The sequence below is a fragment of the Zingiber officinale genome, chromosome 7A (genome assembly GCF_018446385.1).
Source record: "Zingiber officinale cultivar Zhangliang chromosome 7A, Zo_v1.1, whole genome shotgun sequence".
NCBI lineage: Eukaryota > Viridiplantae > Streptophyta > Magnoliopsida > Zingiberales > Zingiberaceae > Zingiber > Zingiber officinale.
In genome coordinates this window covers 15,273,891-15,291,904 of record NC_055998.1, presented here as the reverse complement: position 1 = coordinate 15,291,904, position 18,014 = coordinate 15,273,891, and the positions used below count along the sequence as shown (strand labels likewise).

The 18,014-nt window shown below is 40.1% G+C and overlaps 3 protein-coding genes across 5 annotated transcripts; 2 read left to right on the top strand and 1 right to left on the bottom strand.

Annotated features, from left to right (window-relative positions):
- Positions 1–234: 234 nt before the first annotated feature.
- LOC122001023 (ABC transporter G family member 25-like) lies at positions 235–3,642 on the top strand. The gene is made up of 4 exons (XM_042555569.1): positions 235–406; positions 494–1,325; positions 2,337–2,474; positions 2,557–3,642. The coding sequence occupies exons 1-4, from the start codon at positions 311–313 to the stop codon at positions 3,378–3,380; spliced, it is 1,890 nt and encodes a 629-aa protein (XP_042411503.1). The 5' UTR covers positions 235–310; the 3' UTR covers positions 3,381–3,642.
- A 4,664-nt stretch (positions 3,643–8,306) lies between these two features.
- On the top strand, positions 8,307–8,834 carry LOC122001021. The gene has a single exon (XM_042555568.1). It carries the CDS (start codon positions 8,358–8,360, stop codon positions 8,724–8,726), a length of 369 nt encoding a protein of 122 aa, XP_042411502.1. The 5' UTR covers positions 8,307–8,357; the 3' UTR covers positions 8,727–8,834.
- A 62-nt stretch (positions 8,835–8,896) lies between these two features.
- LOC122001020 (protein EI24 homolog) lies at positions 8,897–14,926 on the bottom strand. 3 transcript variants are annotated; one of them, XM_042555566.1, is made up of 11 exons: positions 14,753–14,926; positions 14,605–14,670; positions 14,076–14,226; positions 12,901–12,953; positions 12,047–12,178; positions 11,874–11,937; positions 11,658–11,722; positions 11,367–11,449; positions 10,715–10,791; positions 9,833–9,942; positions 8,897–9,142 (listed from the first exon to the last, which is right to left on the bottom strand). In XM_042555566.1, exons 1-11 carry the CDS (start codon positions 14,842–14,844, stop codon positions 9,097–9,099), a joined length of 939 nt encoding a protein of 312 aa, XP_042411500.1. In that variant the 5' UTR covers positions 14,845–14,926; the 3' UTR covers positions 8,897–9,096. The 3 variants fall into 3 exon arrangements, with proteins under 3 accessions (XP_042411500.1, XP_042411499.1, XP_042411501.1); XM_042555565.1 differs by having other exon boundaries at positions 11,637–11,722; positions 14,753–14,921; XM_042555567.1 differs by having other exon boundaries at positions 11,637–11,722; positions 14,076–14,149; positions 14,753–14,918.
- Between the last annotated feature and the right edge of the window lie 3,088 nt (positions 14,927–18,014).

Here is an 18,014-nt window from a genome sequence, read left to right as displayed (position 1 = left end):
TTTGGGAAAGGAGAGGCTCCTGAAGACATTAATTTTCATGTGTTTTTCATATATATATATATATATATATATATATATATAAATTTTTTTTTCCTTCCTTTTCTTTTGTGGAGTGGGGCAGGTGTCCGTCCTGAAGAACTGAGGGCCTTCCACGTAGCAGCTAGAATGTGGCCGCCCCTCCACCTCTGACGTGGCTTCCACCTGCATTTCCTATTTAAAGTCCGCCCCGTTCGGCCCCCCGTCGACTCTCCTTCCGTTGTAGCACTGCCGCTGCTCTGTTCGCTGTCGCTTAATTCTGATCTGCGAACAAATGCCTTCTGATCGAGAGCATGAACGGAATGGAGTCGTCGTCGGTCCGAGAATGGACTCCGTTCTCTCCGGCTCTTGCTTCCCTCTCACTCTACAAGTACCGCTGCGAGCTCGATTTCTACACTTTCGTTGGTCGTTAGCTGATTAATCTTGCTAATTGGTTTTCGTACGTGTTCGTGTGTAGTTTATTGACGTATCGTACCGCGTGAAGCTCGATCCTTTGGCGGCCACCGGCGGCGGAGGATTCAAGCGCATGTTGACCGCCGGCGGCGGCGGAGACGGATCTGCCTCCGATGAGAGGATTATACTTAACGGGATAAGCGGCATGGTGTCTCCCGGCGAGTTGCTCGCTGTCCTGGGCCCTTCCGGGAGCGGAAAGTCTACTCTTTTGAGCATCCTCGCCGGCCGGATGCAGGGGAAGCACTCGGGCGCGGTGCTCGCCAACGGCCGCCGGCTCGCGCGGCCGGCCCTGCGACTGACCGGCTTCGTGACGCAGGACGACGTGCTGTACCCGCATTTGACGGTGCGGGAGACGCTGCTGTTCTGCGCTTTTCTCCGCCTGCCGCGGACGCTGTCGAAGGCGGAGAAGGCGTCGGCGGTGGAGGCGGTGATGGCGGAGCTGGGTCTGAGCAAGTGCGCGGACACGGCCGTCGGCGGGCCCTTCGTGCGCGGCATCTCCGGCGGGGAGAGGAAGCGGGTCAGCATCGGCCACGAGATGCTGGTGAACCCGAGCCTTCTGGTCCTCGACGAGCCCACCTCGGGGCTGGACTCCACGGCGGCAAGCAAGCTGGTGGCCACCCTCGGCGGCCTGGCCAGGAAAGGAAGGACGGTGATAACGTCGATTCACCAGCCGGCCAGCCGCGTCTACCAGATGTTCGACTCGGTGCTTCTCCTCTCGGAGGGCAATTGTTTGTACTCCGGCAAGGCCAAAGACGCCATGGACTACTTCGCCACCGTCGGCTTTCCTCCAAAGTTCCACGTTAACCCCGCCGACTTCATGCTCGACTTAGCCAACGGTTAGTACACATCTCCATTTCTTCAACCCTCCCTATTACTGCAATAATTCTTTTTTACCATGTTATAATTACTTGAGAATTAACCGATCGAGAATTAGAATCGGAGAAAGTGTTTGATGTCGTAGTGATAGAGGAAAGTGGAAACTAACTAGCGTCAGTGGAGACATCCACAATACGATTGTGCTGAAAGAAAAAGAGAGATGTATTATTGGATTCACAGCCATCGGCCTTTCGTTCTTCCTCTATTCTATTCTGAAAGATATTGTCCTTATTCTGATGTAAATCCAACGAGCCAGCACTCGCGCAGTCAAAGAACAATTGATCTCCAAACTGGTGCTAGATTTGCTTTTTAGATCGCGGCCGCATACAATCTAAAATATTGCATGCTGAAATAAATGCCAAAGGCTGATGCGGAGAGGTCGATCCTGCTGCATTTCTTGAAAAAATAGACAGGCAGATGCTGTGCTCAGATTGTTTACGACCAAAGGTGTCCTTGATAAAGTGAGGAAGCATAAAAGCAATGGTTCTGTGCTGCCACTCCCCTCAGTATTACTTTGAGGAGCAATAAACAAGAACACACAGCACTAGTTCTGTTTGGGATCCCTCTTCAGCTTCTCTCTGTTGTACTGCCTCAAAAAAAAACCAATAAGAGAGGGTAATGCGTTTGCTTATCCAGAAACTTTTTGCGCGTTGGTTTTGGTTGGACGTCTTTTGTTCATTCCCACTCAACGGACAAGGAGCGGCAGAATAATGGCAGCCTCACTAAATATTACAGGTGTCTGGTGAACAGGGAAAGCATAGAATTTGGGTGTTGCTTTTCTCGCTTTTTGGCTTCGCTTTAGCTAGATTTGACTTAGTTTGGGTCCCTAAGTTTGACTTGCAGGCTGGATTTGAAATAAAATCCATCTCATATTTTACATTTTATTTTTATACTAAAAAATGTATCGTGCTTGCGCAATTCCAGGTTTAGCATCCGTGTCAGAATCTAATTAACCTGGCTTGTGCTCGCAGGCATCAGTCAAACAGAGTATCAAGTGGATGCAGAGAAGTCAACAGTCAGGCAATCTCTAATCTCATCTTACAACCAAGTGTTGGCGCCTAAAGTCAAAGCCCGGTTGACTGGCGCAGCTGCGGATGCAAACCAGAGCGGTAAGCGTCTCTGCTCGATCATTCCGTGCGAATTGGAAAAGAAAATTAGATTGCTGAGCGTATCTAGTGAATCGTGTAACAGGGAGAGAATTGTTCACTGAGAAGGAGAAGAAAGACAAGAGCAGGATCAGCTGGTTTAGCCAGTTCACCATCCTCCTCCGCCGGAGCCTCAAGGAGAGGCGCCACGAGTCTTTCAACACCCTCCGGGTCGTGCAAGTGATGGCGGCCGCGGTGCTCTCGGGCTCGATGTGGTGGCACTCGAGCCTCAGCGACGTCCAGGACCGGCTCGGCCTCCTCTTCTTCATCGCCATCTTCTGGGGCGTCTTCCCCTCCTTCAACTCCGTCTTCACATTCCCGCAGGAGCGCGCCATCTTCCTCAAGGAGCGCGCGTCCGGCATGTACAGCCTCTCCTCCTACTTCATGGCGCGCACCGCCGGCGACCTCCCGATGGAGCTCATCCTTCCCACCGTCTTCACCCTAGTACTGTATTGGATGGCGGGGCTGCGGACGGAGCCGGCGGCGTTCCTGCTCACGCTCGCCGTCATCCTCGGGTACGTGCTGGTGGCGCAGGGCCTGGGGCTGGCGCTGGGGGCGGCGATCATGGACGCGAAGCAGGCGTCGACGATATCGACGGTGACGATGCTGGCGTTCCTGCTCACCGGTGGGTTCTACGTGCAGCACATCCCCAATTTCTTGGCGTGGGTCAAGTACGTCTCCTTCACCTTCTACGGCTACAAGCTGCTCATCAATATCCAGTACAGAGGCCACGAATTGGACTCCTTCCTCGGATCGTCGACGCACTACGGAACGCGAATCGATTCCTCCAAGTGCATTGTCGCACTGGCCGTCATGCTCGTAGGGTACAGAGTCTTGGCCTACCTAGCTCTCAGGCGCATCAAGGCCTGATGGAGGAACAGAGCAGGGAGAGATTCTGACTGCTGCATGCCGTTAATCTTCTTCTACTTCAATAAAAATTCGAGAGGTCACAAAAAGGTTTAATTAAATGCGAGGAGCAATTGTATATTTACTCCTGTTCAACGCCTAACAATTAGCATATGCGAGGAAGCACAAGTGTCTGCTCTCCTTCAGCTCACACAGGATTTGGTGAAACAGAGCAGTATTTGTTCAACTGAACATGTTAAAGGAGGATATCCTTCTACTTCTGTTTGATATAACAAATATTTAATCTTTCCGTGACAAGATTCTCCAACTATCATTGCCTAAACATGGAGGAAAAAACAAAATTAAGGTTGCAAAGGATCCTTTTACATCAGCACACAATTATTATTGATTTGAATGCCTTTCTTACGGCTGAACGATGATGGACATATTGCGTCGCTGGTTTGTTCTCCTTTATTCGCGTGCACTTCATTTATTCCCGGGTCATTTAATGGAAAGAGTGACCTCAAGAAAATGACTGGCGGTCTATTTTTACATAATATGTGGCGGGAGGGAATCCCACGACTTCCACGTGTCATATGTGATCACAAATGGTACTATAGTCATAGTCAAAGTTAAGCTGCTAACTTAAGAATGGGATGGGTCAATCCAGAAATCTCTAACTCAATCTAGGATGATGTAAATCCACGAGTTCACCAAAAACATAAAAGAATATATAGAAAAAAGGAAAAAAAAATAAATTTAGGTCATGAATTAGACGGATTTAATTAAGGTTTATGGCTTTCGTGGAACGGTAGTGAAGCATATTTTTGTGTGCTTATTGTATTTGGAAATTCCTGTATACAAAGAAAATGGGGAAGGAGTACTGATAATTTCAAGTACTTATTTGGTTGATTTACTAATTTTTTTTCCAGAATAGAACTCATATTTATTTTTTTAAAATTCAATTGTACTAAAAGAGCACATTTAAATCTAAATCTATTGTTCTTACTTCTTTATTTAGTTAAAAAAAAAGTTTTTGAGAATTTTTTCCTTCTCACCCAGGGCCCAACCCAAGCTTGTCATGGGTCGACCCATGCCGGACGTTTGCTTAAGCGGGTCAGCCCACTTAGACCTGTATTTAAATTGATTAATAAAATTTTAATCCAATCTGTTTAAATTATTTGGCGGGGTAAGCCAACCCAATGAGCATAACCCAAATTGACGGCTTTAGTCAAGGTGAGATAAGCATAACTCATACGGTGTCAAGCTTGTTGGTGTAATTTTCCTAGGTCAAGGTTGCCCAGTTTGACTAAGCTTGAGTTGACTCAAGTTTAAGTCTTGATGTTTGAGTTTTGATGTTTGACAATATATGAAGATTGCAGGTGCAATTGTCCATTTGGGAAAATTGTTGGTGTAATTCATTTTTAGTCAAGATTTGACCAGTTTGATGTGAAAAAGAGTCAAGTAGGTTGATAACCATATACTTGACTGTGAAAGTCCTAACTAAGGTTAGACAAGGGCAAGATCAACATGATGGTTGGCAGAAGAAGAGTCGAGTAGGTCAAGGTTGATCAGATACTTGACTAGAAAATTCTGGTGAGTGAAGCTAAGAGAAATCCTAGTGAGTGAAACTAGGTGATGAAAAGTTCTAGTGAGTGAAGTCAAACAATTAAAAAATCATGGTGAGTGAAGTTACATGGAAAGTCCTAGTGAGTGAAGCTAGGCAAATGAAAGTCCTGGTGGGTGAAGTCAGGTGAAAACTCTTAGTGAGTGAGCTAGGTAGATGGAAATCCTAGTGAGTGAAGCTAGGTGATGAAAAATCCTGATAATTAAAGCCATGTGAAAAGCTCTACTGAGTGAAGGTAGGCAATGAAAAAGTCCTAGTGAGTGAAATCAGACAATTGAAAATTCAGATGGATCAAAGGTTGACAGAATACCTGGTGATTGGAAGTCCAAGTAGGTCAAGACTGACTGGACACTTGGCACAAAGAGAAAAGTCCAAGTAGGTCAAAGGATTGACTAGACATTTGGTACAAGAAGAAAAGTCCAAGTGGATCAAAGGATTGACTGGACACTTGGTAAAGAAGTTCCAACAGGTCAAGCTTGATCGGATGCTAGGCAAGGAGGAGTCCCAATAGGTTACGATTGACTGAATATTGGGAAAGGAACCCTAGACTTAGGTTTGGAAGTTAGGGTTTGGTAATTGATTAGGTTAATCGATTACCATAGCTTAATAGATTGCCCTAATTGCTCAAGTTCATTGTCGCGGGAAACAGAAAGGGGCGTAATCGATTGGGGTAATTGATTACGACATGCTTAATCGATTACGATAATCGATTAAGTCAGTTTTCGTGAGTGCACAGAGAGGTGCCTAATTAATTAGACATATCTTAAGTGATTAGGGGAATCACTTAAGAAGCATTTTGTGGGGAACAGAAAGTTTCCTAATTAATTAGGACAATCAATTAAGCTTGAAAAACTTGCTGTTTTGACCGTTGCAAGCACTTCTCCTCTCCTACTCTCTTCATCGAGCTCACAGTTCATCGCCGCTAGTTCTTGAACTTCTTGGAAACAAGTGTTGCTGCACTTCCAAAGATAAGACGCATTCCCAAACAAGAAGAAGAAGAAGTTAACTAAGGTTTTATTTGTGTAAATCTTGTAAGATTTCTATTGTACTAGCTTCTCATGTATTCTTGTTGTATTGTGAGCTTGTACGAGGTTTCTCCACCTCTGGAGTATTTCCAAGAAGGAATGTTTTCATAGTGGATGTGTGAGAGAAGGTTAGATCATTGGATTAGTCATCTCGTTTAAGGTGGATACCAAGTAACTTCATCTTGTTAGCATTGGAGAAGCTTGTCAAGTATTCTGTTGCAAATCATTATCATCGAAGCGAGCGAGCTATTCACCCCTTCTCCTCCCAACAAAACTCCATCTAGAAGGGACTCAAATTTAATTGAACCTGCTTAATACTCATCCTAAAGATTCAAATTTGACCAAGGACAAATAAGTTATTATACCTCGGCTTCAGCCACCGACATTATCCTGAACTCAGTCCTAGCCTTGCAACATCGTCCTAAACTTAGTCTCAGCCGCCGACATCATCCTAAACTCAATCCCAACCGCCAACTTCATCCATGCCTTAGCCTCAACCTTAGTCGTTGACATCGTCCATGTCTTAGCCCTAGATCTCGATATCCTCCATGCCTCGACCTTAGTCGTCGTCGTCTCAGTCTCGGCCTTAGTCGCTGACATCCTCCCTGTCTCAGCCTTAGATCCCAACATCGCCCTTGGTTAGGCCTTAATCACCAACTTTGTCTCGATCTCGGTCTCAATCGATGACATCCTCCCTGTCTCAGTGTCAGATCTCGACATCCTTCATGTCTTAGTCTCAGTCGGCGACATCGACTCTGGCTTGGCCTCAGTCACCGACATCATCTTGGTCTTGACCTTAAATCCCAACATCCTCCCCGGTTCGACCTCGACTTCTTCTATCCTTAAGGCACCTCATTTTATTATCCTTGAATCAGACTCACACCCTATGTTGGTCCATTGAAAACACATGAGGGGCGTGTGGATAAGGAGGCAGCATAACTGCCTTTTTGATGAGGCCATGTTTCCTTGGAGATGTGGATAATGTCTGTGAATATTCTAGAACACATGGCATCGAACAAATGAAAAAGCGGCTATGTGGTTGTCAGATATGATCTCCTGGATGCCCTCCTTTAAATAAGTGACGCTTCACGAATGGAAAGATAACTAACGATTGTCAGATTTGGTCTTTTCATTGGCTCATATGAGGATTAAGAAGGAAAATGTAATGTCTAACGTAGAAATGCTTTTATGGTAGTTATATAAATCCTAGAGAAGAGAAGTGCAAGAGGACTTTCTCTTTGATTCCATCAAGATCTCTCTTACTTCTTCTTCTTTCTCTAGTTTTATATTTCATGTAAACTCTAACTTAAGTATCAGAGTCGTCTGTCGAAATTCTCTCCGGCCTCATTCTAACTCTATATTTAAGTACTTTTCAGGTCTTCTCATCCTTCTTATTGATGATCTCTAGAGAGAGTGCATGTCAACCCGTTCGTTGATTAGTGGCTTTGACCATCCGCACTATTTGATCGAAACCATATGGATTAAAACATAACTCATTCAAGATAATTAATTCACTTATTATCTTAACACAGATAAAGTGGCATTAAAACTCATGGAAGGCAATGCAAATCTAAAAACAAGACATGTGCTTCGTAGGAAGAATATATATTGAATCCTAATGATTCTAAGATATATATATATATATATATATTCCTTTATAACATTTAATTATTGTTTAATCAAGATTTTATTTTGAATAAGTGCATGTGAGTTTAGCGTATTTTAAGGGGCTATCGATAGGAGAGGATATCTATATGCATGATTCATCTAGAAAGATTTGATGTGAAAGGAAAATAATATGATATTAACACTAAAGAACCATGTTTCTTTAAATTAAAGTATAGATAGGTTGAATTGATTAGGCCCTAACGTTGAAAAAGAGTCTGTATTGTTTAATGCAAACTCCACGGCAGTTCGTTGAAGTTACAGAAGGATGAATGCAATTCGTCGCATGAGAGATTTAATAAGAAAGTTTGAGTTTTGATCATCATGAGGAGAAATTTGAATTGTGTTAAAAAAGAATGCAATGTGTTATTGTCACTCTTACTAATAATTGTCGCAAAAAATAAAAAATAAACTACGAACTTTATTATTTAAAAAAATTCGCACACAGGGAACAAAATAATTGACCACCGTCCAATTAAATACACGTGGAAGCAAAGCAAGGTTTAATTTAAAGAGCCTTTTTGCCGTTTAATTTGACAACGAATTAAACGAGACGGTAGTTGGATAGCCATTGTGCAATTGTTTACTTCTTCGACGCGTTAATTGGATTACGAAGAAAATAAGTATAAATGAGAGGAGACGTGGACTTTTCGGCACTTGTCGTGATTCGACAGGGAGGCGAACATGGGTCGACGGTGGCCGTTGTCGGGGCCCCCGACCGTAGGAAGCGGCGGTGGAGGACGGCCGAGACGAGCGTGCCTGATACTGGCACTGGTCTGCTGCTCGCCGGTGCTCGTCCCCCTCGCTTGTTTCTCCGTCCCCTTTCTCTGCATCGCTGGCCTCTGCCTCCGGGGCGGGCGACGCTGGGGGCGGCGGAAAACGCCTGGATTCAAGGAAGGTGGCGTTCCGGCGCCGGAGCTGGCGAAGGAAGGACGACTGCTGCCCCGATACTTGGAGGACCAACTGCGACTGGTTTCAGATGTTTATGCGGTCGACGACGATGTCAAACCGCACGCCTCGTCCTCTTTATCAGGATTCGGATTGGGGCATTAAACATTTAAACTGTAAATCTGTAGTCCACTTCGATTTTTTTTCTCTGAGTTGTTTTCTTTTTATGATAAAAAAAACACACGAGGAAGGATTGATGATGATTATAATGTGTTGGTTTATCAAACGAAAGAAACGGAGGGGAACAAAAGGAAGTTGGTAAAAGGAGTAATTTCTTCTTCTTTTATCACGTTCGTGAGGAGAGAGCTGAGTAATACGATTTATACACAGCATATATTTACATATTCAATAGAAGTTAGACCCACTACATTAGTAGTGTTGATCAAATACTACACAATGTGCCACTTTAGCACTGGTTTATTTGGTTAGTTTAGACATGACAATTCACGATGCGTCTTATCCCTTCATTAACCGGTCAACTCGTCTTGCTTGGCTCTGGTAGGAATTGCAGAATTGACATCCTGTTTAACACAAGGCAGAAATTTGTTGTGAGAACATCTAATAGCATAAAAGTCAGAATGCCTACTATCCAATAAAATTTCTCAATATTCACGAGCTAGCGTTGGATCTTCTGAAAGAGCTAATTTAGAGGATCAAGTATTCCCAATTATACGTGTCTAGTTTTCATGTGTACCTGCTAAATAATCCACTAATCCCATAAATAAGATTAACTAGAACAAGGACAATTAAGTTTTATGAGTTGCCGTGTAAATGAAATACAATGTCTTTTTAATGCCTCGAGTACAAAGATAGTGTGATTCTGTCAACGGACAAAAAGCAGGTGAAGTTTTGATGAATCTTAAAAGTTTACAATGGTACCTTGACTATGCTTTTCGTATCCAAGATAAAATCTACACAATAAAACTTAGAATTAAGTATATTTGCAAATAATTTCCCCGTTGATAAGTGAATTTCATAATAGTTCTAACTTGCAAATATGTAGCCTCTTGATAAATGATACTAACTGTATATAGATCAACGACTATTCTCCAGTTTGGAACAAAAAATCATTTAGTCATAATTCAATGAACAAAGGTAAAGGAATTCAAAATTATAAAATAAGAAAAAGTGAAGGATAGATGCCATCGTGGGAATTTAATTTGTTGTGAATAGATAAAGTAATAAATGGTCCAAATATATTGGTAGCTTACGCTATCTTATTTGCAGCATAGAATATCGGAAGCTTTTTTGGCCCTCCTTTAAATGATCTTATTGAATTAATAACTTGCTCTGATTGGGTGCCTGCTGCTGTCAAAACAAACTGAAGAGCAACTTGCTTAAAAACCCTCTAGAAATAAACAGAAATATAAACACAAGATGCAGAAATTGACATTCGTCGTATCACTATATTGATATGATTAATTAAAATCAACTGATTGTCTCAACTTAGGGAAAGGTAAATTAATCTTCCCCAAAACTACCCACACAATCAAATATCCAAACATGATGGCACTATAGTTGTAAATGGGTAAAGAAAAACTATTTTTTGCTAGTTCAGAAAAAAATCTTTAGAAAGCACATTTTAATCAAATAAAAGGAAAATTAAATGAAAGTCAACAAAAATATAAAGCTAGAAGCTGTACAACATGCAAGAATATCAATATACAGGAACAAAATTAAAATGGCGTCAAGTTCATGGATGTCTGTAACTCTTTATAGTGAAAAGTACCATGATAATTGGGCTATTAAAATTAGACCTGACTCCACAAAAAGGTTTGACTATACAAGACAATGATCATGCAAAATCAATGATCTCAAAATCTTTATTGGAGGCTTCTCTACCAATCAAAGACTGAATAATGAAAAAGTGGTAATTCATAAAAGGTGAAACTTTGGAAAACTTTCAGTCTGAATCAGGTCTACCAGAAAAGTTCTAAATTATGATTATTTGTCATGATAATGCAACAGGAGATTAGATTTTAGTGACCTATAGGTTGTTAGAGAATAAATGTTAAACATTGACATACAAAGAATTAAGTAGCTTTAATGAGGTGGTTTTCAAAATCCACAAAAAAAAAAAAATAGGAGCATACCAGCGGATAGAGAATAGCCATCACCCCATAGCTGACAAGGGGAGAAAAGAAGAAAATTGGAATAACGCATGGGCTACCTGGAACAGTTTTGATATTAGCAATGTTAATAATTGAAACAGCTCATCATAAGCAGCTTCTTTGAGAGAAAGGTAGAGGTCATGAAAAAAAGTTAATTTATCCCTTAGTTACTGTTGAGCCTTGAGAGAAGTTGAGATGCATGCTATGAAAAGACAATCAGTTAGAGGCCAAGGGCAACAAGTTTGCAGCACTGTTTTAGTTCAACCTTGTGGGAAATAAGGTAAAAGTGCTATTAATACTACCAAGTACCAATAATAGCAAAAACACACATGAACCATCTTAAGGACATGAATTGTGAACTCTAGTCCTACATTGTGTGTCAGCAGCTATGACTTTTGAGTATTATTTATGAAGAAAACGAAGTGCTGGTGAAATTTTGATGACCTTCTGGATCATATTTAGAATATTTCTTCATATTTAGTCCAAAACTAAGGAGTAAATGTGTGGAGAAAAACAAGAAAGAAATGGTGCATTATTACCACCAAGTTAGTTTTATGAAAAACATAGATAATGAAAGTCATTATTAGACATAGTTCAAAATTTACAGAGGTTGGCTAAGAGAAAAGGCACTCACCAAATCCTGCAAAAAATGGCCAGTTGGACTCAAAAAAATCGAGTCTTCTATTCAAGGTTACATTAGAATAGTTCCACTTGTACCTTGCATAAAATAGAACAGAATATAAGTCACCATTCTCTAAATACCTAATTCTTAGGCTAAACTTATGAGAAGACTTCCTCAGTGGAGAAGGCAAATCAAACTCGATTAGTTGAGATAAAATTAATGAATCAGATGGATAATTATAAGAATTTTCTTAGCCAAACATCTTATTTCATTGACACATACTCAAAACAGTAGTAAGCATACATCCAGGAAAGAAGCAGAAAATTTATTGCCTTGCCAAAATACGGAATGAAACCTGTTGCAAAAACCTGCAATCCACAGTTAATTAAATATTAATGTATCACAAAAACAATAACATAAAAAAAAACAATATTGTCAAGGAAAGATAAAGCAATAATGAATAAATGCAGTAGGCATGATTGAATCACAAATGCACCAGAAAAAAGCACACCACTTTACCTCTATGAAAAAGAGGGTCAACAAAAGGATGGAATAAATCTGCTCGCCAATTCCAAGACACACACTGTTGAAAAGATTTGGGCATCAAAAACAAAAATAAATAAATAAAAGTTTACCCCAGCCAAACAATTTTATTCAATATAATTGCATGTTCTTAAGAGACTTGGATATACCCTTCAAACCCCCCTGGTATCTCTGTAGTACTAATGCTCTGGGATTCTGTTAGTTCATTTTTTCCATATGCTTGTGTTGTTGATTCTTTACTTTTCAGCACTTCAAAAGCATGCTTGGCAATATCATTGTACCTGGTTTAGAATCAGCAAAGAAGCCTAACTTTAGGACAAAGTAGAAATTAAACAAAATAGTAACAATGGCAAATCAGATCCCGAATATATATATATATATATATATATAAAGTGAAATAAGAAGTCCAGTTGTATACAATCTACTGCCAAAATGATGCTATAATTTGATATATTTTTTTGATAGAGAAAAAAGAGAATTGCTAACATAAAAGTTTGACAATCAAGTTGCTAGTTGTTACTGCATGGCATTCATTGGATTGCTATCCTAACCATACCTGAAAATTCTTATTCAAAAGCATATTTTAGAAAAGATCAACAAAATGGAAAACTGTAGTAACAACTACAATGAAGCCTGAATTAAATTGATGATATTCTTAAGAAAGCATTGTCCTTGATTAGATCTACTGTGTGGCTTCTCTATGTTTCTTCTTATGCCTCCAGGTTGGAGACAACAAACCACCACCACCACCACCACAACCACCACCACAACCAAGCCTTATCCCACTATGTGGGGTCGGCTAACTAACCACAAACATATAAATTAACAATTAGTCTAATTTCTAACTTCATGCGTTATGTGGGCCATGTACTAGCAAATCCAGTCCAAGCAATAACATCCACCACATACATAACAATGATGGATCAAACAGGAGTCACAATATGGAACAATAGCAGATTGAAGAATTTATCAAATTACATGGAAACTAAAAATCACAACCCACCATAATGTGCTTAGAACAAAGCTGAAGATGTACAGAGGGTAGAACCAGAAAATCTGAAGACAAACATTAGATTCGATCAGATACTGTATAACAATCTTAAAATATGTAAAATATGTAAAGCTTTGTAAACAATGATAAACGGATAGATAGCATGGTTCCATTCCCTTTCATGATCTGATCATATTACAAATTCATATCTTAACTTTAACAATAGAGGATTTGTAGCCACTGTAGGCACTGTTTACTCTGGTTGTGCACTATGGACAGTCAAACTAAGCAGATAACAGATAAAAGTTTGATGCATAGTTTTCAAGAAATGAAAGAAATCGCAAATTCTCCTTGCTATTTTGAATAGGGAGCTTGTGCTCAGATCTATTCTAAAGATTATGTAGATTCAAAATAAATCACCTCCTTAATATATAACTATTAGTAAATATCTGTATGTCAACATGTGTAGGCACAAACTAAGTAATCACTAAACTCAAACTCCGACAATATATGAATCAATTTGCATCACGAAAAAAAACTTAGTTCCAACTTCCAACATTTCTTTGAAACAGTAATCAACACATCGTAGGCACCTTACCAGGGTCCAAACAAAAATATGAGCTCAGGGGACATAGCTCCCAAACCACAAGCTAAATGCAGTAAATTTCCTCAGCCAATTTGTTCTTCTATTACAAGTTCTTGTTTAACCCATTATCATGAATGTTGTAGAATGAATAAATATGTCATCATAGGTGTATTCGTGAAATTTGGGTTACCTTCTGTTGCAAATCATCCATGCATCAAGCTTTAATTAATTTGGTCATGGGATTAAAGTATAAATCAATAAACATATACTTGAACTTTTGGTTTATGTACTTCTCCAATCAAATATTTAAGTACCAACAATATTAACTGGGTGTCTATAAAAGATCATTTCTAGTAGACCCTGTTCATGTACTGAGGAGTAGAACATCAAAATTTCAAGTAGTCATCCTAAGACCTTTCAGCAGTAAGAATTCAAATAAAATTTATAATGAAACTAAATAAGGGCATTTAACTGAATTGAAAATGTGGCTCTTATCAATTAATGAATCAATTAAATAGCATGGTAAATGACAATATATTAAAAGTAAAGTAAGAATATAGTTGCTGATGCATTCTATGAAGGGCAGCACATCAGGACTTACATAGACAAGTTCAATTAGGATGGAGCGTAACAAGGCATAGAATGGCATAACAGCTTTGTGATCATAAAGATGCTCTGCATTAAATTGTTCATACTGATCAGGTAGTATCCACAGAAGAATTGGGATGACCACGGATTTCAGAATAAATAAACTGCACTCATGTAAAATACAGTATGTCATGATACAAAAATTAGAAATTTAAGAGAGTGAATTATATAGGGATTCCATCACAGTTCACACACCTATAAAAAAAAACTCAGTCTGTAATACATAAGGCAAACAAAGTTTCAAAGTCACAGAAGAAGCTTAGAGATAAGATAATATAATAAGGTGGAATTTGCAGACAAGGTTTAAGAAACCCACAGAATTTACCATGTCAATAAGAAAATAAAACCTAGGCAGCTTACTATGTGATAATCAATAGCAAAGCACTTCTGATTTCCACTCTCCAATTCAAAAGTATACAAACGAACCAAATTAAAACCTCAGCGAAAAATTCGAAGCCTAAGGGTGAGGGTGATGCCAATACCTTCCCAGAAAAATAAACCCGTTCAAGAGGAAGCACTGGCCAGTTCTGATCAACAATATCCGAGATCTGAGTTGACACAGCAAATCTAGATTAAGAATGGACAATTACTGGAAATAGCAGAATAGTTGAGAAGGAACAGACGAAGGACCTAGAACAGAAGATTGCGACTCTACGGAGAGAGCAAGCTTCTTTGAATCCCGCGAGCCAAAGGAAACCCACGGCATCCATCGCCAGAGACATGGATTGAGGAATGAACAGATAGGAACGAAAAGATAAGACGAACAACTAAAATAAATAAATTAAACGAACGCCGAGCCGAAGGCAAGTTAAATTAGGGCATCTGGGAGGTGACGTGAATGGGATGAGGGAGCTCCCTCCATTTTCGGCAGGGAGCCGCTCCTTCATTTTTTAATTAAAATGTTTTTTAGTTCCTTTTTTGAAATAAAGACACGTCATGAGAGATGAGAAATTTAATTTTAATTTTTTTGGTTTTTGTTTTTAAAATTTATATAAAAAAAAGTATGAGATCTGGACAAAAGTGTTGGACTATTTAATGTATCTTTAAATTTTGATATTTAGACAAAAAAAAAAAAAATTAAGTTAGGGTTTATATCTATTTGATATATGTTATTGAGTGTGTAGGTGATAGGTATAAAGGAAAGTTTACGTGTGATTTTGAAAGAGGTGAAATCTTAGTATGGAAGTCTTGGTGGTGTAAGTCCAAGCTTGAGATTTAGTCATGTAAGTCCAAGTGTGACTTGACAAAGGAAGACCTGACAATAAGGACAAGGCCGAACGAAGCTTTTGAAGGTAAAGCATGAAGGATGGGGAAGCATCCGAAGGACGCGAGGCTGATGGAGGAGATTAAAAGACAAGGTCATGGTTTGTGCTGGCAAAGAGAAACCCGACAATAAGGACAAGGCCGAAGGAAGCTCTTGAGGGCAAGGTGTAATGGATGGGGAAACATCCGAGGGACGCAAGGTTGATGAAGGAGGCTAGAAGACAAGTCAAAGTTGTGCGGATGAGAATGAATACATGAGTGATTGTACTTAGGGATAAAACCCTAAGTTAGGGTTTACTAGTCAACTGGTATATGTCTTAGTCGACTGATGATTGAGAACCAGCAAACCCGGAATGGAATTCTAGGGTTTGTGGTTCTAGGGTTACCAACCGGCTGGACAGTCGATTGGGAATAAATAGAATATTTCTGTTCGCTTAGCCTATGAAAACCAATCGACTGATCCATGGTGATCATGTTGGAAATGGAGAGAGTGGGGATGTGGGAACATGACCCACGTTCCCCACTACTCATAATGGAAAAGTCCATTATGCCCCCTGGTATATTTCCCTATATAAAGGGGGTGCGTCCAAGGATCATGAGGGAGAAGCAAGGCATGTGCAAAAGCGTGCAAGTGCGTGCTGTGAGCAAAACGTAAAGAGTAGAATATCTAAGGTGATGAGATTTGGTTTGTGGAATTGCGGAGGACTTTCCGATCTTGTGATCACTCTTCCGACAGCGAATTTCGCCATTGTCGATTGCGGATCTGCGAGAGATCGCTGTAAGTTTTTACCGCTTTAATTTTATTCGTCTTTCATGCATTTAGAATTATCTTCATTGGTATCAGAGCACAAATTATTTCTAATGCTTAAAATGAATTATGAAATCGTCGTTCGGATGTTTTCTCGCGTCGTCACTCGTCGTCACTGTTTTGCACGACTAATGTGTCGTAGAATACAACGTCGCTCACCGGCGACAGGGTCGCTGGTAAGAGTCACCATCTCGAAAGAGGGATGTGGAACTGGGTTGCAATTTGGCGATCGAGTCGATTTGCCAACGTTAGTGCTACTGTTGCCAGGATAGAAAATCGCGACGGTTTTGTGATTTTCGCTGGAGCCGGCAAAGGTCGGTGAAGGTATTCTGGCTGGTCAACGATGCGTCAGTGGCCTTCGTGGCCGGCGACCGTGTCCGTCGCGGTTGCGTGGCATGCGCGGCGTGTGCGACGTGCGAACGTGGGCAGCACATGGCGGAGATAACGTGAACATGAAGCACAGTATCTTTAAGGAAAAGTTTGATATTTATAAATCAAATAAATTAATAAAAAAAGATAACATTTTTTCCTTAGCATGGATAAGTTTTGCTGTTTAAGAGGAATTAATGGATATAAAAAAAAATGTGCACCATCGAAATTTCCTAATGCATGCCTACTGTTCCATGCCAATGTATGCCTACTATAGCATTATGTTTAATTTGTATGCATGCGGTAATTAATTGGAAATGTGTTCAATTAATTTGTCATTTATAATAAATGGTCTAAGTAATTTTGATCCATTTAAATCTGATTCAGGTATAAATCATTAGTTGGTTTAACCGAACCAATTTGATCCAAATCCGAAATCAATTTGGGTTGATTAATTGGACTTAGACCAAATATGATCAAATGACCAGATTTATTCTATTGGGTCAGATTTGATCAAAACAATTAGATTTGTTCTAATTGGTTAGACTTAAACCAATGGACATTGGTTTGATCAAACGTACCTGAGTTTGATCAATAAATCTGAAATTGGTAGAAATGGACTTAGAGAAAAAATAACGGAACATAGGTACAAAAATTCCTGTCCAATTAGATTAGTTCTAATTAAGGACAATGGACCGAGCTTAGGATCTGGATCACTAATCAACCGATCCAATGGGTCTGACCAATTAGATTAGTTCTAATTGTCGACTTGAATTCCTGAAAATCGAGAAGATTTGTTTTTCTTGATTTATTATGTTGGTACTATGCCTGTATAAATTGAAATAAGCCGATTTTGTACTGGTTAGTCGGTTTTGTATTGACTTATTTATTTTCAATTTTTCAGATGGTACGGATGATTACCACAGTGTCTCGTCGTGAAGTGTGACGAAATCAGCTCAGGGAGGAGATTCAGGAGATAGAGTATAACTCTACTTATGGAGTCGATGGACACATTGGACGGCTTGATGATCTATTTTGGAAACTTGAGCGAGAAGAGTTTTCAGTCCTGGACAGTTATAGGATCTGGACTTTGATGCGTTCATTACCAGAAAATCTAAGGATGATAGCAGACTGTATTTGAGAGCGTCATCAAGGATGCGTCACATATTCTGTATTATGTGAGGAACTGCTTCACCATATGACTGAAGAGGATCCGGAAGAGTTCGAAGAGGACCTGGAAATGATCGAGGAGGAACCAGAAGATCCAATTGTGGATCCAATGTAGAATCTTGAAGCTGTCCTGCCTGAGATTACCCCAAATGAGTCCAGGCTGAGAGGGATTATTTTGGTCATTGCACTAGTGTCTGTCCTAGTGGGAGTGGTAGTTGCCTATCTAGTTTTCTAGAGTTCTGTTATTTTCATTATGTATGAACAATGTTAGTCCATTTCATT

Bases quoted from the DNA above. Each gene is read 5' to 3' on its own strand.
- LOC122001023 (XM_042555569.1), top strand. From the start codon at position 311: ATGCCTTCTGATCGAGAGCATGAACGGAATGGAGTCGTCGTCGGTCCG. The intron at 407-493 runs GTACCGCTGCGA...GTTCGTGTGTAG, and splicing joins GCTTCCCTCTCACTCTACAA to TTTATTGACGTATCGTACCG. The intron at 1,326-2,336 runs GTTAGTACACAT...TTGTGCTCGCAG, and splicing joins CATGCTCGACTTAGCCAACG to GCATCAGTCAAACAGAGTAT.
- LOC122001021 (XM_042555568.1), top strand. From the start codon at position 8,358: ATGGGTCGACGGTGGCCGTTGTCGGGGCCCCCGACCGTAGGAAGCGGC.
- LOC122001020 (XM_042555565.1), bottom strand. From the start codon at position 14,844: ATGTCTCTGGCGATGGATGCCGTGGGTTTCCTTTGGCTCGCGGGATTC. The intron at 14,671-14,752 runs GTCCTTCGTCTG...GTGTCAACTCAG, and splicing joins GTCGCAATCTTCTGTTCTAG to ATCTCGGATATTGTTGATCA. The intron at 14,227-14,604 runs GTATTGGCATCA...ACATGAGTGCAG, and splicing joins GGGTTTATTTTTCTGGGAAG to TTTATTTATTCTGAAATCCG.